An 18,942-nucleotide genomic window follows, 5' to 3' on the forward strand; every position below is an offset into this window, starting at 1 on the left:
TGTAAATTATAACTGGGTGTGTCACTGTCATCCTAAGCTAAAAATAATGTTTCAAGTTTGATGGCAGTAGCTGTAAAAACTCTTTTGGTTGTTAACCTTTTACTTAACAATCCCTTTTGGTCTTCAGAGGGTAATGCCATCTCTCACATAAAAAGAACCAGCCCAAACTTTTGCAACTAAAAGCAGTAAGTGTGAAATTTTCCTTTTGAAATGGGAAGCCTCTAAGGATGTGCTTGGAGGAAGTACTCAGACACAATACAAAAAGCAAATTAATTTATTTACTGAACAGCAACTTACAGGTTGTTTTTGTAATCCGACTAAACAACACTAATAATTTTTATTCAGGCAGGTTTGTTACTGATTTTCCTCATAAACCTAAAGATTTTGAATTATTCATAAAGTAGAGATTAAGCTTATTTGATGGGATGTTTACATGAACACTGATGGAATTTGAAGAGGGCCGTTAATTAAGAAAGAGGAAGGGTTGCCTTTCAGCCACAGTGGCACATGGAATCAATGATTGTTTGCTTTTTTGCAGAATTAGAATTTTGAACTAGAGGTTTAGTCTATAGTTATTGACATTTAATCCACGTCAAAGATGAAAACAGGCAAAATCACACTGTTTTGCAAGCCTGGGATTTCTGTAGCTGCCTTGAGGACAAAGCGTCCTCACTGCTCTGGCTGTGGGCTGTCAGTACTGACCTGCAGCGCAGGAGCACAGCTTTGGCAACTGTGGGGCCTGTGTGAACAGTTGTCATCACCCTCTGGAGGCTGGCATCACTGTCTGAAAGCTCATGCTTCTGTTGTGGTCCCTCAGAGAAACAGATGAGCCCTCTTCTGTAAAAAGGATCTAATTTCCAGATAAAGTTTGTGAAAGCCTTGAAAGAGTGCTGTGCCCAGTGGTCTGGGAGGCAGGGATGAGAAATGAGAGAGCTGTGCTTGTTCTGAACTCTCTACAAAGAGGGACTTTATCAGATAAAGTAAGTGTTTCTGTGTAAGAGCACTGGTGCTGCTGGTGAACTGTGAGCCATTTACATGTTAAAACCTGCAGACTACTCATGCTTTAGGATCACTCACTGGTTTCAGGGACTGCAGGTCAGTGCTTTTGACTCCAACCTTACAAAAGTGACAAGGATGCACTGGAGGAGTGAGCCTGTCCCCCTCAGCTCTGTGAAGGATATATGAATCTCACTGGCATCAGGGGAACCCTGGCAGCCTGGCTGAAAGCTTAGGGATAGCCTCGGGATGCGTAACCTGGGAATGGTCTCTGTCTCAGTTGCCCCAAGGTCTCCATGTGGAAGGCACTGTGATGCAGTTCTGTCATAGTTGAAGGGACTTCAAAGTCCAGCAGCTTTGTGTGGTTACAGGACCACTTGGTGCTCCTTGGATACACAGAGATGTGCTGGGTGCACAGAGCTCCTCCTTGATGAAGACAGGGCATGCAAGGTACTGCACAGACCATTCTGAGTGCATTGGGAGAATGAGGAGTAGTATGTGTGATTGGTACTGCTGAAATTAAAGAGAACCCTGAAAGGAAGGATTTATTGAAAGGAGATTGGATAGTAGAAGGGTAAGCAGTAAAAGTTTGTATTGTCTCTGAAGAGTCGCTTAGTGTGGGATTTGAAGGGCTTACCAGGCATGCTCTTGCAATCAGTTACGTATCAGGGAATGTGTTTGTGGCAGGTGCACTCCTGCAGCACTTCTTGTGCTACCTTCAGAGCTGCCCAATGTCCCTGTGTATGAAGGCAGTTGCCAGGCTGCCCTCAGGCTTCTCTGATGGCCTCCATTCCTTCAGGCCAGGTCTCCTGAAGAATTTCCCTGAGATTCCTCCCACTGATGCTTGAGTGCTTCCACCAGTGCACCAGCGCCTCTGAAGATATCTGTTACCAAAAGCTGTGCTGTCACAGGCTGCACCACTTCCTGGGCACCATGACACAGAGTACCAATTGAAGAGAAGAGGCCCATGGAATTTGTGATGGCAGGTGCAAAGCAGAAATATGTCTGTTTGTAAGTTGGCTTTCTGTGTGGAGGAAGAATGCCGAGTGGAGAGCTGTGAACAGCCAAGGCAGCTGCTTTTCAAAGGAAAGAGTTATCTGTTGCTCCTGGCCATTTGCCAGTGGCAATATTTCATTGTCCTGTGATGCAGCTCAGGAAAAACTGCCAAAGGTGAGAATTGCCATTGTATATCTGGACATGCTCTTGTCATCTTTTCTGCCTTCCATCCCACTCCTGCCTCCTACTTCATTTGCTGAAGGAAGAGTCCGCACTAAGGGATGCCTTATCTCAAGGGCTGCTTGTAGTAATGTTGCCTTCCTCCTGTAGAAGTGTGTCTTGCTTTAGTAGGGTAGAAGCAGTGTTTGCTTCTGGAGTCCAGTATTTCTTCTATGGACTAGATACTGCTGGAGGAATGGGAAGAGGAACCAGGTGGCAGTGGCAGCATTTGCTGCTTCATGCCTGCTGCACTTGGCCTGGGCTTTTGCTGTTCTGGAGTTTAAGCAGTGTCCAAGGAGAAGGTGTACAAGAAAACCTGGTCCTGCTTTTGTCACTGGGCTGGTGGCTTTCTCACAATGTGACTGAGCTGCTTGTTCTGTCTGATGAGGTGTCTGTGGTGAGGACCATGTCTCTATTCATGACCTAAAGGAGAAGTAGAGAAGGAGAAGCCAAATCCCCATTTTTCTTCTGCCCCAGGCAGGAACAGCCCATACAAAACTAATTGTACTCTTAGTTGGTTTGAGTTTGTTTTTTTGCAGGGAAGGGAGGTTGCTAGTTTTGGTTCTTGAGGATGTTCAAATGGCTCTGACCTCCTCTTCTTCTCATTTGCTTTGCACAAGTGAAGTGAGGCAGTCTACATTTTTTCTTGTGCTGACCTGGATGCAGCACTCCAGGTGGGGTCTTACCAGAGCAGAGGGCCAGAATGCCCTCCATGGCCCTGCAGGCCACTCTGCTTTAGATGCAGCCCAGGATACATTTGGCTTTCTAGGCTGTGAGTGCTGGGCTGGGTCGTGTCCAGCCTCTCATCCACCAGCACTCCCAGGTCCTTCTGGGCAGGACTGCTCTTAATTCCTTCATCCCCCAACCTGTATTGATACCACAGATTTTCTGCACCTTACATTTGGTACTCAACATTCAGATGATATCTGAAACAAATACGAGTGGGTTTTTTTAAACTTTACATGGAGATCCATCTTTTGATGTCCCTTGGTAACTTGTTTGTTATTAGCTGTTTCAAATCACTGAAGCTGTCTTATGATTTAAGCGTGCTGAAGAAAATTTAGAAAATTAACACAGCATGAAATAAAAAGAGACTATGTAAAATGACATTGAGGGACTGCAATTTTAATGTCATGACAAATCACATACAGAGGGCTTAGTTCACCTGAAAGATGTGCAAACATAACTTCAGCTTTGGGAATCAGAAGTCTGATCCTTGCATATCATCAGTGGCAGTTTCCAAAGGGCACTTTATATCTCAGTTAATGGACAGTTATCCTTTCTCAGGTTGTGTTAAGTACTGCTTTTCAGCAGGGAACTGGAGTTTAGTTAACCAGATGTATCACATCTAATTCCATAGACTTCAGAGTAATGAGTAAAAGGAATCTAAAGGAGTTCAGAGGAGAAAAAAAATCGTGCATACATGCAGTTAGATATTGTCAGGTTCTTACAGGGAGTACCAATGGTATAGTAACGAATTTCAGAATGGCATCTAGCTGTTAATGAAAAGTTAGCTGCTACATGCTCTTTCCTGTATTACAAATATTTGATTTAAAACAAAAAGGGAATGTTGGTTTCAAATATATATTTTTCTTTATTTGTCTCTAAAATTATCACTTCAGGGGGAAAGGAGGAGCAACAGAAATATCAGCTTTCACTTGCCCCATTTAGATTAAACTTTTTGTCCTTTATGCTGCTTCTCAAAACTGTATTTCATTTTTTCTTTCTTTGTGATCTAAGAGTTAGATTATAAATACCAAATATTGCTACTTTCTGCTTAGGTGTGGCGTTTTTTCTGGCTGGGAGACAGATTGTTTTGATGTGCTGTACATGGATGTTCTGTGATGGCACAGCTGAAGATTAATTGAGGATCATGCTGATAAATCACACAGCATGGAGTTCTGGCTATAGGACATAATGTTTTCAGAGAAATTAAAAAGAAAAATTTTTCCTACGACTGCATCTCTTTCAGTTTGGTAATGTTGTGATAATAGACCTGTACTCCTAACTGACATCCAACTTGATAACATTGTTTTGGGAGAGAGAATTATAGGAAGCAAGCGGGGAACAAATCTTCAGTACAAAGTAAATTGAGCAGAAAATACCTTAGTAATCTGCATAAAGAGTAACAAATCACCTCAAAGCAATACAAAGTCATAATCCCATTTCATTTGTCAGATCCAGATTCTCTCATATAGTCTTACGTGTGTTATAGTCTTGCATATATGTTTTTAGGTGATGTTTTTTTTCCTTCTGTGAGAAAGAATTTTCTATTTTATTTCCTTCCTATTAAAATTTTGACAGAGGAATAACAAAATACACTGTTTTCAACTTCAGAATTCTCCTATGGATACGAATGGAAAGGGAGGTGGCTGGAGGTTAAAACCCTGAAGAATCACCTTTGTAATCTGAAAGCAATATCCCCCTTATAGTGCAGAAGCATTTCTCCAAATAAGATAGTTGTAGTTTCAAAGTAGTGAGCCCATGATTGGGTTACATAGAGGAATTGCACCCATATGAAGACAGATAAGACTTTACCACTCAGAATAGAAACCTTTTGGAATGGTTAGTATCCATGACCTCTTTCCTATGTCCCATGAGCAGGATACCTCCAGAGGCTAAATCTTCTCTTCTCCTTTTTTGATAGAAGAATGACTTTTAACATGTCTGAGCGTTTCTCAGGGGCCCCTTGACTTTTGCCACCTGTTGAGGGAGTGCTGTGATTATAAAATCTTGCTCAGAGGAGTACATACCCTGTAAATCTCATCTGCCACTACTGAGAAAATGCAGTATTTGTGCCAGAAACTGTAGGTGTATTTATCGTCTATTTACTGTACAGGTGTGGTCTCTGAAGATTCATCGCATTAGATTTTAGTGATGCAGGACATCCATTCTCATTTGTATACTTCAGTGTTGCATAGAAATGCAAGGTTGTCATTCATGAAATAAGAATTCAATTCAAACACCTTTCATAAATCTCATTCTTGTAAATCTTTGCTGAACAAAAACAATGCTATGCCTGAGGTAACTACCCAGTCATGTCTTTAAGATGACTAAATCTTTTGTTAGAGGATCATTCCTTCCGCAGTATTACATTTAAAGGTAGTCTTAAAAATCACCAGCCCATTATTTTTATTTTTTTTTTTACTCAAGCTGTACTCATTCTCTTTTTTTTCTTTTCTATAAGACTGGCTACTTTTAGCACTACCCTTTGTTATAATTTCAGCAGTTTACACGTCATTTTTATGAGTACAAGTATACAAATACAGTAATTTTTACTTAAATGAGTATTTAATAGAGGCAACAGCTTTTAAACTATCATTTGCAGAAGTTAGGTTAATGTTCAAGGTGAACATATCATGTGGTCTGGCACTGGAGCACAGATGTGATTACCTTAATAACAAAACAACTGTCTATTCCACAGTGGGAACTACTAATTAAAATAGCTGAAGTTTAGTAAGGTGTTCTAAGAAATACCATTTAGTAGTGACTTTACTACTTAGGATTATAGTGCCCTAAATAAGGAAAAGTCAAAATCTGAAGGAGAAGATGTCCATGTTCTTGATGGCTGTAGCATGATTCAGTGCAGTCTGTTAATCTGTTATTGTCTCATACTATTTATATATGTTTTATATATTAAGTGTGACTTTTGTCTGTGTGTTCAGCTTTATGCTGGCCAGATGGACAGGAAACTTCAGAAATTTCAAGAGAAGGTTGTTTTAGGAGTGAAAGCAGAGATTTAGTTGCAGCAGGCTCGTCTATGTGCGGCAGTGTGGTCTGTGTGGATTTGCTGTGATTGGGTCGTTTTGTCCCACGCACAGAATGTACTGCAAAGAGGAGGAAAGTGATGTATATATCTCGTATATTGTGCCATTGCTCAGAGTTCAATTTTGTCTCTAGTGAGGAAATTCCTGTGATGAATTTTAGTATGTCAAATTCTGAAAGGGTAGTTGTTGATTTCTCTGTTTAAATGCTCATGAAACAAATTAATTAAACTGCATGTTCTCCCTAAACTGAGGCATGCAACTCAGAGAGAGAAGACACAGTCTGAGAAAAGATCTTGGCAATAAAGTCTTTAGCAGCCAAAGTTGGCATCTGATTATCACACTATGTGTATGCGCCATTTTTTACGTGCAAAACAGCATCACTGAAACGTGGTAGAAGCTGAGCCTGAGAAGGAAAGTCGCATATATTAGTGAGATTAAAATCTGGCAAATTTAAAATGCAGTCAGTTACTGTAGGTGGAAAGGAGTATTATATTTCTTAATGCTGGTAACTTGAAAAATGAGGCATCTCTGGTTGTAAACAAGGAAGGAAGTCATTCCAGCTTTGAATTGGAAGTCTGATATATATATGAAAATATATAGTTGAAATTCTAATATCTGCATAAAACTCTGGTGTCCACTTGGACTATGTGAATTTTAAAATGATGCTTTAACTATATATGCTTTTGAGATACAGCCTTTGAAATGTAGACTATGTTACTGTGTTGGATACCCCGTAAGTCTGGAACTTCATGGTGGGAAATGACTGGAGGGAAGGATGTAGAATTGGAGAAGATTATGGGTGTGGGGATATGAGATGGTGCACAGCAGTGAAGCCTCTGACAAACCTGGCTGTGGAAGAGGCTGCATTCAGGTTTGGACATCAGGCTTCACTGAAGTCTCATTAAGCACAGTTGCAAATTAAGCTTGGGCAGGAACTCATCTAAGCCACTATATCTATTGCACTGAAATACAAGTTTCTATGATACAAATTCTGTCACCATTGCTGCTCACTGAATTACTTCATCTACCTGTTTCTAATTTGCTTAGAGGTACAAAAATCTTTATAGATTACTTAATTCATAAAGTAATTTTCTTCCATTATCAACCCTGATGGCACCAGGTGATTTCAGATTGACACCAGCTAATCACCTAATGAACCCATAAGTAAAACAATTAGTAGTAAAGAAACGCCAAGTCTAAATCGGTGATGAAGAAAATCATTCCATATGCTGAGGCTTAGGCAGTAGCAGCTATACAACCTCCTCCAATAGAAAAAAAAATAAAAGGAAACTGAGATGCAATGTGAGAGTGAGCAAACTGAAGTGGAACAAGATAGACAAAAAAGCCTTCAAAGTGACCAAATAACAGCTGTAACGTAAATAGAGTGATAGCTCAGAAACAAAGGAAGTAGTATTTTATTTGAAGGGCTCTTTCTACATTTAAGAAAAAAAACGTCAGTTTCTAAGCAAAGGAGTGTTCAGCCTTATTGTTACAATTAGTGTTAGATCTAAAGAACTCTCTTGGAAAATGGAACTGAAAGGATACCTTAGTGAAGTAGCAAGTTCAGTTTTTCAATCTTCAAAGATTGTCAGTTTTTTTATTGTAAGACTTATTGAACACATACAGAGCATAAGTGATGTTTCCTTGGTTTCTCTGAAGCAAGGAATTCTTCTGCAAAATGATGGCATGTAGATATTGCAGTGGTCAGGAGATGATTTTAAGGGTTTTCAAAGAATCTAGTAGCAAATGGTTGGAGTGTACACTTGCTTTGAATATGTTTGTGACCTTCATTAGGATTAATACTTTACAGCTGCCAGCAATGGCAATGAGCCCATTCAATAATTCAGAGAGACCCTGAGTATTTCCTATAGCAGTAGGAGTGTAGCAGCTAAACAGCTACCTGTGGTTTTGAAGATGGGATGGAAAAGTGAGAGAAAAATATAAATCTCCTGTAATGGCATCTGGTAGACACAGGGATGTTGCCTTGATAAAAAGACTTCCTCCTCACCAAGTCATAAAAACATCTGATGATTAAAATATTACTGAATACCTACTTGCACTAGCTTGTAGACATGCTAATTACAAGTAGGTGTGACAGCTAGGTATAACCAGTACTTGAGGAAATTATGACTAACAGGTTCGTGGGTGGAAAAGAGGCCTTTTTTGCTGTGCACCATCCTGTTCTGTATCAATTTCTTTAGTTCACTTGCATTTCCCCTGTACGTTGTAGTATGTTCCCTTAAAAGATATACCTTGTGCAGCAGGGAGACCTATTTGCCACGACCAGCTGTTAAAAGCATGGAGCTGAGCATGGGGAAGCTGACTGGAGGGAAGGAGGTTGTATTTCTCCTGATTTGCACAAAATAGGAGCATCTGGAGAAAACTGGAGCCTGCAGAAAAAATTAGGCAGAATAGTCCTGGAAGCCCTAAAGGGTTGATGTGTTTGCAAACAAAGGCTGACTGGCTGGTGAAGAGCTCATCTCATGAGGATGGAAAGGAAGATTTGCTAAAAAGTCCTTTTCATTTGTCTCTGGGTAAGAATTGGGAGGCTGAAATTTTGATTGCAAGAAAAACTAAATAGGACAAAATAGAGTGTGGAAAAGTGAGGGAGGAACAAATGGAAAACAAGAGAAACAGAAAGTTGTAGTAGTTTTGACGGTGTTTTTTCTGGTTTGAGTATGAAAAGTCACATAGCAAAGTTGTCAATCTCCACAGAATTTCTGTGGTATCGGTATTTGCAGAAATTTTATTTTAAATATTTTAAATCGAAAATGAAGCCTTGTATCTTGAAGTCCTTTAGTATTTGCTTTTTTTGTTTTGTTCTCACTTTGCATGTCTGAAGTACAAAATTTCTTTGAGCAAAGGCTATGACAGTGCTATCAAATCTTAACAGCATTAGAGGTAGTTGCTAATACCAATTATGAGGGAGGGCTTTTCCCCTCTTCCAATAAATATTTTCAGTTTCCCTCAACCATGTATTTCTCTAAAATTTTATACTCCTCATGTGGAAAAGTGCTTCTAAAAGTAACTGCTAAGTAAATCATTGCTATTATTGTTACTATCATTATTATTAGTTATATGTAATAGCATATGTCTTGAACAGTATTAAAATTGACTGTGCTTGTTCCTTTGGATTGCCAATTCATTACTAGCTTCATTAACATCTATTTTCTTAAACTTCTGTTGTGAAAAGGTAGGTACATGCATTAAAACACTCATTTCAGCATTTTGAGTTAAAGTGTTTATACACCAAGCTTGATGAGTTTTTTCTAATTGACAGAGAATGCACTATGTTATTTTTATATATTAGGTGGGAAAAGCATCTACTTTATAAATCTTCCTATAAATTTGATACCAACAGAATGCACTGCATTTATTTCATTTATGAACTCATGGAGGGATGGTAGACATACTTTGCACTGAAAAGATATCTCACTAGGATCCAATTTTCGACTTACATGAGAGAGTATAAATCAAATGCAAGTGCAAATCAGTGAAGAAAAAAAATAAAGGGAGAAAACAAAGAAAATAATTTTGAAATCTCCATGAAAGAAACTAGGACAAAGTCAACACAGGATCTGAATGTCATAATATCAAATGGTAGGAGGAAAATTTTGCAAGGTAATACCTGCAAATCAAACATCAGCATCAGTGAGGTAATTTTCATCAAGCAAATGTAGCAAGATAATTCTAATTAATGGGTTTATAATTTCGGAAGGTCTGATCTTTCTTATGTTAACAGGGCAAAATAGCCTCTGGCTTCTAGAAAGTCTGAACTTTTTGGCAGTTCATATGCAAACTTGAACTCCCTAAAATACTCAGGTAGGGTGCAATAGTATCCCTGTGTAGATCAAGGCCTTCTTACTTTTTACATTTTGTTAATGATTCCTAACATCTGCCACAGATGTGAAAAGAACATTCAAAAACTGAAAGTCAGCTTCTGAGTATCACATTATGAGCATATTTAGTGATACAACTTAATTATCAGCATTAATATAGAAGTTGTGATATCTTTATTAATACTATGTAAAAACCGAAGAAAATTATAAAGACTACCTTTTCTATGTGCTATTTCTGCAATCAAGAGAACCATAATCAGGGCACATATCAGATATTTGGACAGTTTTCATTATATTTAACAGGGGCTTTTCCTTCTCTTTGACAAACATTTATAAGAACATACTAAATATGTGTGTGATATCCTGGATACTCTATTTGCTGGGTATGCTGACATGACAAAGCAAGATCTTAAATGTTTAGGGGACAAACTGGGATCACCGAGACTGTAGTTTTTGATTTGCACAGTGTGAAATGCTCACTTGGAAAATTCTCTTTCAGAAATTCTCAGTGCAACCCTTGTCTCAACCCAAAATTAAAATTCTCCTTTTCAAGGACAGTTCTTACATTGAAGTTTAAAATATTGATAATATATAGAGATTTATTAGCCTACAACTGAGCGTGTCAGTTTTGTGCTGGGTCTTTGCTGGCTGCAGCAGAGGGTGTGTGCTGTGACTTTCCCACCAGCATGAGCTGGCCTCTGCTGCAGGTCATGGAACGTGCAAGCCCCTCCTGGAGTGTCTGGAGTGGGGCACTTGGGTGGGGAGGTTGGGTGCCAGTCACCCTCTCCTTGTGTCTTTGCAAGGCCACTGTGCTGAGCAGTCCAAGGAAGGAGCCGTGGGCAAAAGAAGCAAACAGAGCTTCAGAAACTTATCCATCATTCAGAATCCATTGAAATTCAATGTAAGTTCTTAAAAAGTGAGGGGAACAGTCTCTATTGAAAGCAGTGTTTTCATGGGTGGTCACTTAGTAAGACACGATACAGAATAAATAAGGTTTTTAGTCCTTCTGTTTATTTGGTTTTAATCTTGATCTCCTTGTGAGTTTTGGGACTTTGGAAGACGGGAGGAAGGTCTGGTTTTGTGGACACCTTTACCTTCAGCTTCACAAAACTGAACCTGCTTCTTCACAGGGTGGTTATGACTTTTGGTTTTACCTTTATGTAGAGGCAGAATAGAGTTAGTGGTAGACCCAGAAAAACAATGTGACTTGACTGTGATTCTGCTTCAAACAGGCCAGATCTCAAGCTGGTGGGAGGGGGAAAAGCAGCCCATTTCTCCAGAAACAAAAGTGTTGCAATTCCTTCTTGTCTCTTCCCTTCCTGGGGCAAACCCCCAACCTTGTCATCTCACGTAAATAGACCTGGTTCTGGTCACAGTGCAACTGACTTGGTTTTGAGAGGACAGTCAAATGCAAAAGTTAGAGAAAGGGCTTAGTATCTTCAATTGAAAAACAGGTTAAAAGGTGGCCTGACCATCTGCAAATGTACCTGGTATATGAATGCTTTCTGGTTCAGTCCATGTACAGTAATTTCACGATTATAAGCCGCACGGAGTATAAGCCGCACTTCTGGGTTTCAGCAACTTTTTGGTTTTTTGTCCATACATAAGCCGCACCTGATTATAAGCCGCATGTTACAATACGGAGTGTGATAAAAGGTATCTGTTCTATCACCATCTGTTGAGGGTGGGGACAGTGATCCTTATCTCAATGGCAGATAATCTGCTAATGGGCCATCCATTGAAACCAGGTTGGGCATTGTTCTTTACCTTTTCACACCCCATCCTTCCTCCAGGGAGTCATTGTCTGCTAATGGCCATTGAGTCCCACTGTGTGACTGATAAAATTACTGCATCCCATTGAAAGTTGCTCCAGCCAGGGGGAAGAGCCCAACGTTTCTTACCAAGATAAAAACAGAGGTTTTGGGACACTAAGGTAGCCCCTTTCTCCACTGGACTCCAGTGGAAAACCGGATTTCTCCACATCACCACTGGAGCTCCAGAGGGAAACTGCACCTTGTACAGGAGCACTGCTCCAACTGAGCCACATCTGTCACTGCAGGAGGATGCAACCACCATGGAATGGGACTGCTACCAACACCCTGCCTGACAGGGTGTCAGGTTGTACTCTGACTTTGTCAGGGTTTGGAGTTTGTCTCTTTGTAGTACTGTATTTCTATTTTGATTTCCCTAGAAAGGAACTGTTATTCCTAATTCCCATATTTTTGCCTGAAAGCCCCTTGATTTCCAAATTATAATAATTTGGAGAGAGGGGGTTTACATTCTCCATTTCAAAGAGAAGTTCCTGCCTTTCTCAGCAGACACCTGTCCTCCAAACTAAAACAGCAACTTTTCGTTCTTTGTCCATATATAAGCCGCACCTGATTATAAGCCGCACTTTGGGTTCGGACCAAAATTTTAGTCAAAATGGTGCGGCTTATAATCGTGAAATTACTGTATGTGCCTTCTGAATGCCCTGTGCTCAGAGAAGATTTACTGTGCTGGGTGAGGAAATAGACTTCTGAATTTGTTTCTTTAGACATTACCACTCTGGCTTTGCTGTTTGAATAGCTAAATAGAAGGGAGATCTCAATAGTTTGCCATAGTCTAAAAGAGCCACAGTTCAGTCAGCAGGTTTGGCTGCCAAAGGGATTTGTTTAAGCAAGGGAAGTGTATTGGTAGAAGATAGCTTTGCTTCAGTTTCACATGCACTTATTTTTGTAAAAATGTCTGCTGAAACATAACCCTTTTACAGTCAATGACAGTGGATGCAGTCAAGTTAGATGTAGAAGTTTTTCTAAAGTGTTAGCTGTTAGGGTTTTTTGTTTTTCTTTTAATTGATCTGAGTAACACTGTCCAGATAAACACAATTGTGAATGTTTAAGTCATAGATTTGTTTCATTCTTGTATTCTGAATATGGCATTTCTGTATTCATTGTGATAAAATTCAAAAGGAAGTTACAGTCTGCTAGGACGGTAATTTGAGAAATGAATCAGAGTGACTTGAGAAGCTTGTAGGTGTTAGGATGACAGCCAGTTTCAGTGCATATAAATACCTATTTTGATAACAAGACAAAGAAGAAAATAGAAAACTTTTCAAATAATTTAAAAACAAACATGATTTCCATTGAACTGTCTTGCAAAGAAGATGAAGGAAATGCACTGGAATATTTTGCAAAGCAATCAACATTAGGATGAAGTTCTTGTTTTCAGCAGTATTGGTGTTGTAGAGTTTTTTTTGCAATTCCCCATATAACTTGTCAAAAGGTAGTAGTGTATTCTATGGAATGATAGTGCTTAAGAGCATGCTGTGTCAGCATACAATTATATTTTCTCTTTTTTTCTTGAGAATATTTCTAGTGTTTTCTCTAACTTGTTTTATTACTCATTTTTCTCACAAGGCACCTGATTTTGGTTTTGAACTCTGTGTTTTCTGTTAAAATGTGATGTTTGTCCTTCTTTCTAACACTGAATTTAGCATGATTTCTGCATGGGATGTATAAATATGCTGATATGCTGATACTGTTAATGTATTTGAAGCGATGCAGTTTTATGAAAATGTCTGTGTGTCTTAATTATTTCTTAATTTCTTCAAGAGATGTATATATATTTACATACATATACACTAGTAATTAAACTAAAACAATATACATAAAATGTTGCTATATATATGAGTAAATGTGATTGTAGAATCATAGACTGGTTTGGGTTGAAAGGGACCTTTAGGGTCATCCAGTTTCAGCCCCATGCAGTGAGCAGGGACCCTTTCAACCGGATCAGGTTGCTCAAACTCCATCCAACCTGACCTTGAGCACTTCCAGGGATGGGGTAATAGATAAGTGGGTGATCCCACTTTCTTATGTTTGTAGTAAAGTTACAGTACTTGCTATTGTGAAATTAAATATTTCAGAACCATAAGGAAAAAAATCAAAATAAGTAAAAAATTCAATATAAATTTAAAATTTTCAGATGTTGTAATTTTGACAAGTACAAGGTCATACAAAACCATGGTAATTGTATTTAAAGCTCACTGTATTTCATTTGCTGACACTTTGATGTGAAATGCTTAAAATCCCTTTCATGGACCTATAATGCATTAAATATTTATTTTTAAATGTGCATGCCAATGAAAATGATTGGGAAATCTTTTCTAAAAACCTATGTCTTCAGCATGTGGTTTTGTTTAGAATTTAGCATATGAATTAAACCCAGCTAAAAATAACTCTGGACTGGGGCCACTCCTTTTGGCAAAAGTATTCTTGTTATCTTGGGACACAAGGGAATGGCAACCACCATGAGTTCATGTGCCACTTAAAACTGTCCAAATTTTCTTCTGAGCAGAGCCAGCATTTAATTTGTGTCTGTCTCCAGGCCAAAGATCATGTGGGTCCTCTTGGTCCTATTGCCCTTACAGTGATAATCCATTTGCCATTAACTGGACTTTGGTTCAAAAATACTGCATGTTTAATCCAGTGGACTGGATCTCCACTACCCAGTGCTGTAACAGAAAGATAATGGGCTACAAGAGAGATTAATAAGATTTCTGAGTCACAAAAGCATTAAGTCAGTTTAAAGCTATTGGTTAAGCTGCTCAAAACTGGTAATGCATTAATCTTGAGCTGCGGAGTATGAGTGCAGCCACTGCTGGCGTGCATTAAGACATCTACTTGGTCACCTTGTGCTTAGCTCTTTTTCAGACTGTTAGCAATAGCACTCTCCTAAGTCTTAAGGTGAATTTGCAGGAGATTGGTTAACAAAGAATATATGGTGATTCTTGGTAGCAGGTGTCTGGTTTTACCTGCTTTATGGATACCAGGGTTAGAAATCTGGGATGTCTGGGTATTCTGTTGTAGAGCAATCTGTCCCAATTTGGACACTTGAGCCTGCTTTGATCTTCCTTCTGTTGGTGGATCTGACTGACTTCCACCCCTGTAAGGACTGCAAAAGCCTCACTGGCTTGTAGTGATGGTGGTGAACCTTAGCTTGAATATTCCCATGCTGCTTCTGTGCTTCGTTTCGTGTTAGTGCAGTTAGAACCCCAGGTGAAAATATCTCTCCAGTCTGTTTAATTGGTGTTAAGGTCTTCTAGTCCAGAACTGGCATGTCATTTAGAAATTTGTTTGATGGTTATTTCCTTCTAAGGTTGTGAAAATGACAATGTTGCTTGTTTCTTTTTGTTTGTTTTTTTTCTCATTCTTTTTGAACCCTTTTATATGTGTGTGTTTTTTGTTTTTTTTCCTCTGCCTAGACCTGGTTAACCATTTCTGTGAACAGGTCCTCAATTTTTTACTTTGTCCCTACTTTCCTGTCGTAGCCCCATCTTCCCCTGGTGTCGACTCCGTACCCTTACAGCGCACAGGCAGTCAACACGGCACACAGAACGCAACAGCGACCTTCCAGAGGGCCAGCTATGCGGCCGGCCCAGCCTCCAATTACGCAGACCCCTACCGACAGCTGCAGTATTGTCCTTCTGTTGAATCACCATACAGCAAATCTGGGCCAGCCATCCCACCCGAAGGGACCTTGGCTAGGTCACCTTCCATTGATAGCATTCAGAAAGATCCCAGGTGGGTGAAACCTTCTTCATTGTCTTTTATTTCTTGCTCGTGCTGAGGTTTGTAATTGCGATTTGCTTTACGTGTTTCTACTGTTGGATGTTAAAAAAAAAAAACAAAACACCTGTGGTGGTACATGAAAGACTCTGTTTGCATGACAGCATTTTCCTAATGCTAATTCCTTGGAAAGCTCTCATGAGCTGCTGTGTGCAATGAGATGATAGGTGTGGTCTTCAATATATGTGTGTTTAGCCTGCTTTCAGTAGTGCCACCCCTCAAAAGCTTAAAAAAGTAATTTCTCTGGAAATGGGAGGAGTGGAGTGACTGTTGACTCTGTAGCCATTGTGGATTGAATTTTCAAGTTGCTTCTTGGGCAGAAGTTGTTTCAGTTCTTGGTTTGTCTACATGTAATGTTTATAAATGCTGCAGAGAAGGGTATTTCAGTGTAGTGGAGTGAGACTGAGCAATGTGAAAGCCACATGTAACCAGGGTTCTGTTTCATCCCACGTGTTGTGCAGGCTTCCAGTGCCAGTATGTGGTAAAAGAATGTATGATTACAACTTTGCAGAAATGATTATCACTGTGTATGCTTTCCAAATATTTAGCACAATTTTTAATGTTTCTAGTGATCATCCTCATCTACTTAGGGAAGGTGCAAGGAGGAAACTTTACAGCCCAAGCAGGCACATAGCTTAGAGGGAGAATTTTCAGGGAAATTATTTGACTTCATGATAACCACAAGAAAAATGCTAGCTGGAATCTTCAATGCACTTTGTGATTTTGTTCAATTTTCTGAGGGAAAAGAAAGCAGTTCTCTTTGGTAACTTGAGTTTAAATTTGTTGAAAATGTGGGTTTATACGAGTTTTCTTTGGCAGATGGTGTGATTTATTTGTTTATTTATTTGTTGGAATGTGTAATTTAATGATAGGAGAGTCCAAAAATTTGCCTGCAACAAAAATGCTGGAGATTTTTAAATAAGAATTTGAAAATACTTTTTTCCCAAAACTGAAAAAAAAAAATCATAAACTGATTTTTTACTTGTTTAGCATTATAGCAGTTCTTTCTCTCTCTCCACCCAGGAGCAGAACAGCAGATTACATTTTACAGCACATCAGAAGTGTCACTGCTTGCAGGGTTTTACTTGTTGAGAACACTTCTGTCTTCAATTTTTTTTTTTCCCCTTAGCTTTAAGTGCAGGAATTTGAAAACATATAAATTTAATTGCTCCCCTTCTTCCCCCTGCCCCGAAGCAAACATTAGTAACAAGAGGGGAAAAAGTCTTTGAAACAGCAATATTGTATTCCAATATGCAAGAGCCCATGAAGGAAAAAAAAAATTGCTTTGTAATTGTGTAATGTTGAAAGTTAAAGAAACTTACATTAGGAGTGCGTTAGACCAGAGGAGAAATGACTGTAATCTATATGAAGTGTTCTTAGGAGAAGCATGATGGTGTTGAAAATGCTATTCCTTATAAACAGGAAAGACATATTTACAGTATCTCAACAGGTCTTAGACATAATGTCTTTTTAAGAAAAGGTTATTTCTGTTCAATTCCCTTGCTAACACTTTGCAACTGTTAGCCAGTTAATCTATAGGATATGTGATAATATTTTCAATTTGCTTCTTTTTTGGTTCTTCCTTGTCTCGTGGTGGTGCCATTTGTACATTCATGAGTATTGATTTCTGTAGGTGAAATAGGAGCGAGGAGGCATCTAGGTATAAAATGAACTTCATAAACCCTTTAGAGGGGATCATTAAATATTATTATACTATTAGATGGGTTGGAAATTTGTACAAAACTTTCGTAAATAGGTTTGCATTACTCTTGATTTCATTTATTTGATCCATAGGCTCTGTGTGGTATATATTAGTATTTCTGCCCTTGCATGTTGGTTTGAATAATTCTGATAAAAGAAATGTCAGAAACACACTTGATTGTTATTCCTTAATCCCCAGAAGCCAAACCCCACCAAAGCAGACTGACTTGTGAAATTGTCTGTGGCCTACAGCAGTTTCTGATCATTCAACTATTGGAAAGACATTGAACATTTGAAAGGAGTTTTGAGAAAAGTAACAAAAGCAATTGGAATGCTTTTAATGTGTTGATTTATATTAATAGATTACGAAAATGCCAATGTATTACAAGTGTGGAAGTGATAAAATGAAAGACTTTCCAGATACTTCAAAAAATAATATGGAAGGATAGAAATTACTTAGGGTAGAGTGTGGGTGATACAACCAAGAAAAGGAAAATGACCCAAATGCAATACAGACTTTCAGTGGGTGTGTTAAGTTGTGCTGTATGTCCCAAAGGGTTACCAGTTACATCTTACACAGCAAGAAAAAAGTACACAGGTTGGTCAGCAGCTGTACTTTGTTAACTGAGAAGTCACAAGTGTCCTTACAGCCATGTTGATGGTTTTGTTGGTTGGAATGTTTTGTGACTGTCACAAATTTGTAGAGGGCAATAATAGTCATAATTTTCAGGCACCAAACCTACCTGTCCAAACAGAGGTCCAGAAAAATACTCGGTGGCAAAGGAAAATCTGCAAGACAAAAGCACACTATTTGTAGGCTTTTGATTAGCATTTCCTATGTGTCATCCAGCTCAAGATGAAAAAGTAGATATTCAGGAGAGATTGTACTCACCCTAATAAGCAATTAGCATTCCTAAAATTGAACATAATTTTCTAGAATCTTCAATTCAGACAGAAGTTCTGTCTGGAGGCCCAGAAGAATGGTTGGCAGGCACTGATGTAATTGACAATTTTTTCCATTGTTTTCACCATGTAGTTTGTCTTGCTGATACTCTTAATTTTAAATACGTGTTCTGAGCTGACATTTGGCAAATGAAAGTTTAGCTCAACATCTGTTCTCCATCATCCAGCTGTCATAAAATGCAGTTCAATGTTCATTAACTTAAAGTTTAGGACAAAAACTTTAAAAAAAATGGGGATTGAAATGTTTTCAATCAAGTTTGTGGCAGAGTATAATTTTTAATTTATGCAGGTAGACTGTTAGCTCATAGGACCTCATAAACAGGTAGTAAAAACTTTACACATCTATACAGTTGGAGAGTGAGGCTTTGTTGTTTACAAAGGAAATCAGTCCCATATCACTGTCAGAAATAGTACTTAAGTTCTGCATATGGGAAATGAAAAAGTTCATATCATTACAGACTGATTTTTCAGAGCATTCTTTTATGTTTGTTTCATATAAAAAAAAGGAAAATAAATATGCAGTAGGGCTGTGATATCAACTGTTTCATGCCATAATCTCTTGTATAAAGATGTAGTATAAGAAGGGAAAGAACACAGTATTTATTTTATAGTTATTTGGTTTCTTCTGAACTGTGAATGAGAGAAGTCTTGAGTGTTTTAAAGAATCAGCAATACATGTTAATGTGATATTTTCTAGCCTACTTTCGTGAAGGAAGATCCTTCTGTCTCTTGGCAGCAACAAATGATCTGTGGTTTGTGTATGCTTATTATTGTTATTTTATTATTTTTTTATTCTTCAGTTTTATTTTGTCTGTTTCTAACTTTTAGGAGAACTGGAGAATCCTAGAAATA

General features: G+C 38.6%; 1 protein-coding gene across 1 annotated transcript in view; it reads left to right on the forward strand.

Annotated features, from left to right (window-relative positions):
* The window catches only part of CTNND2 (catenin delta 2), a 667,983-nt gene that overhangs the window by 414,013 nt on the left and 235,028 nt on the right, over positions 1 to 18,942 (forward strand). The window contains 1 exon segment of the mRNA XM_033064576.2: positions 15,129 to 15,381. Within this exon segment, the coding sequence (XP_032920467.1) occupies positions 15,129 to 15,381 (253 nt within the window).

The sequence above is a fragment of the Catharus ustulatus genome, chromosome 1 (assembly GCF_009819885.2).
Source record: "Catharus ustulatus isolate bCatUst1 chromosome 1, bCatUst1.pri.v2, whole genome shotgun sequence".
Classification (NCBI taxonomy): Eukaryota; Metazoa; Chordata; class Aves; order Passeriformes; family Turdidae; genus Catharus; species Catharus ustulatus.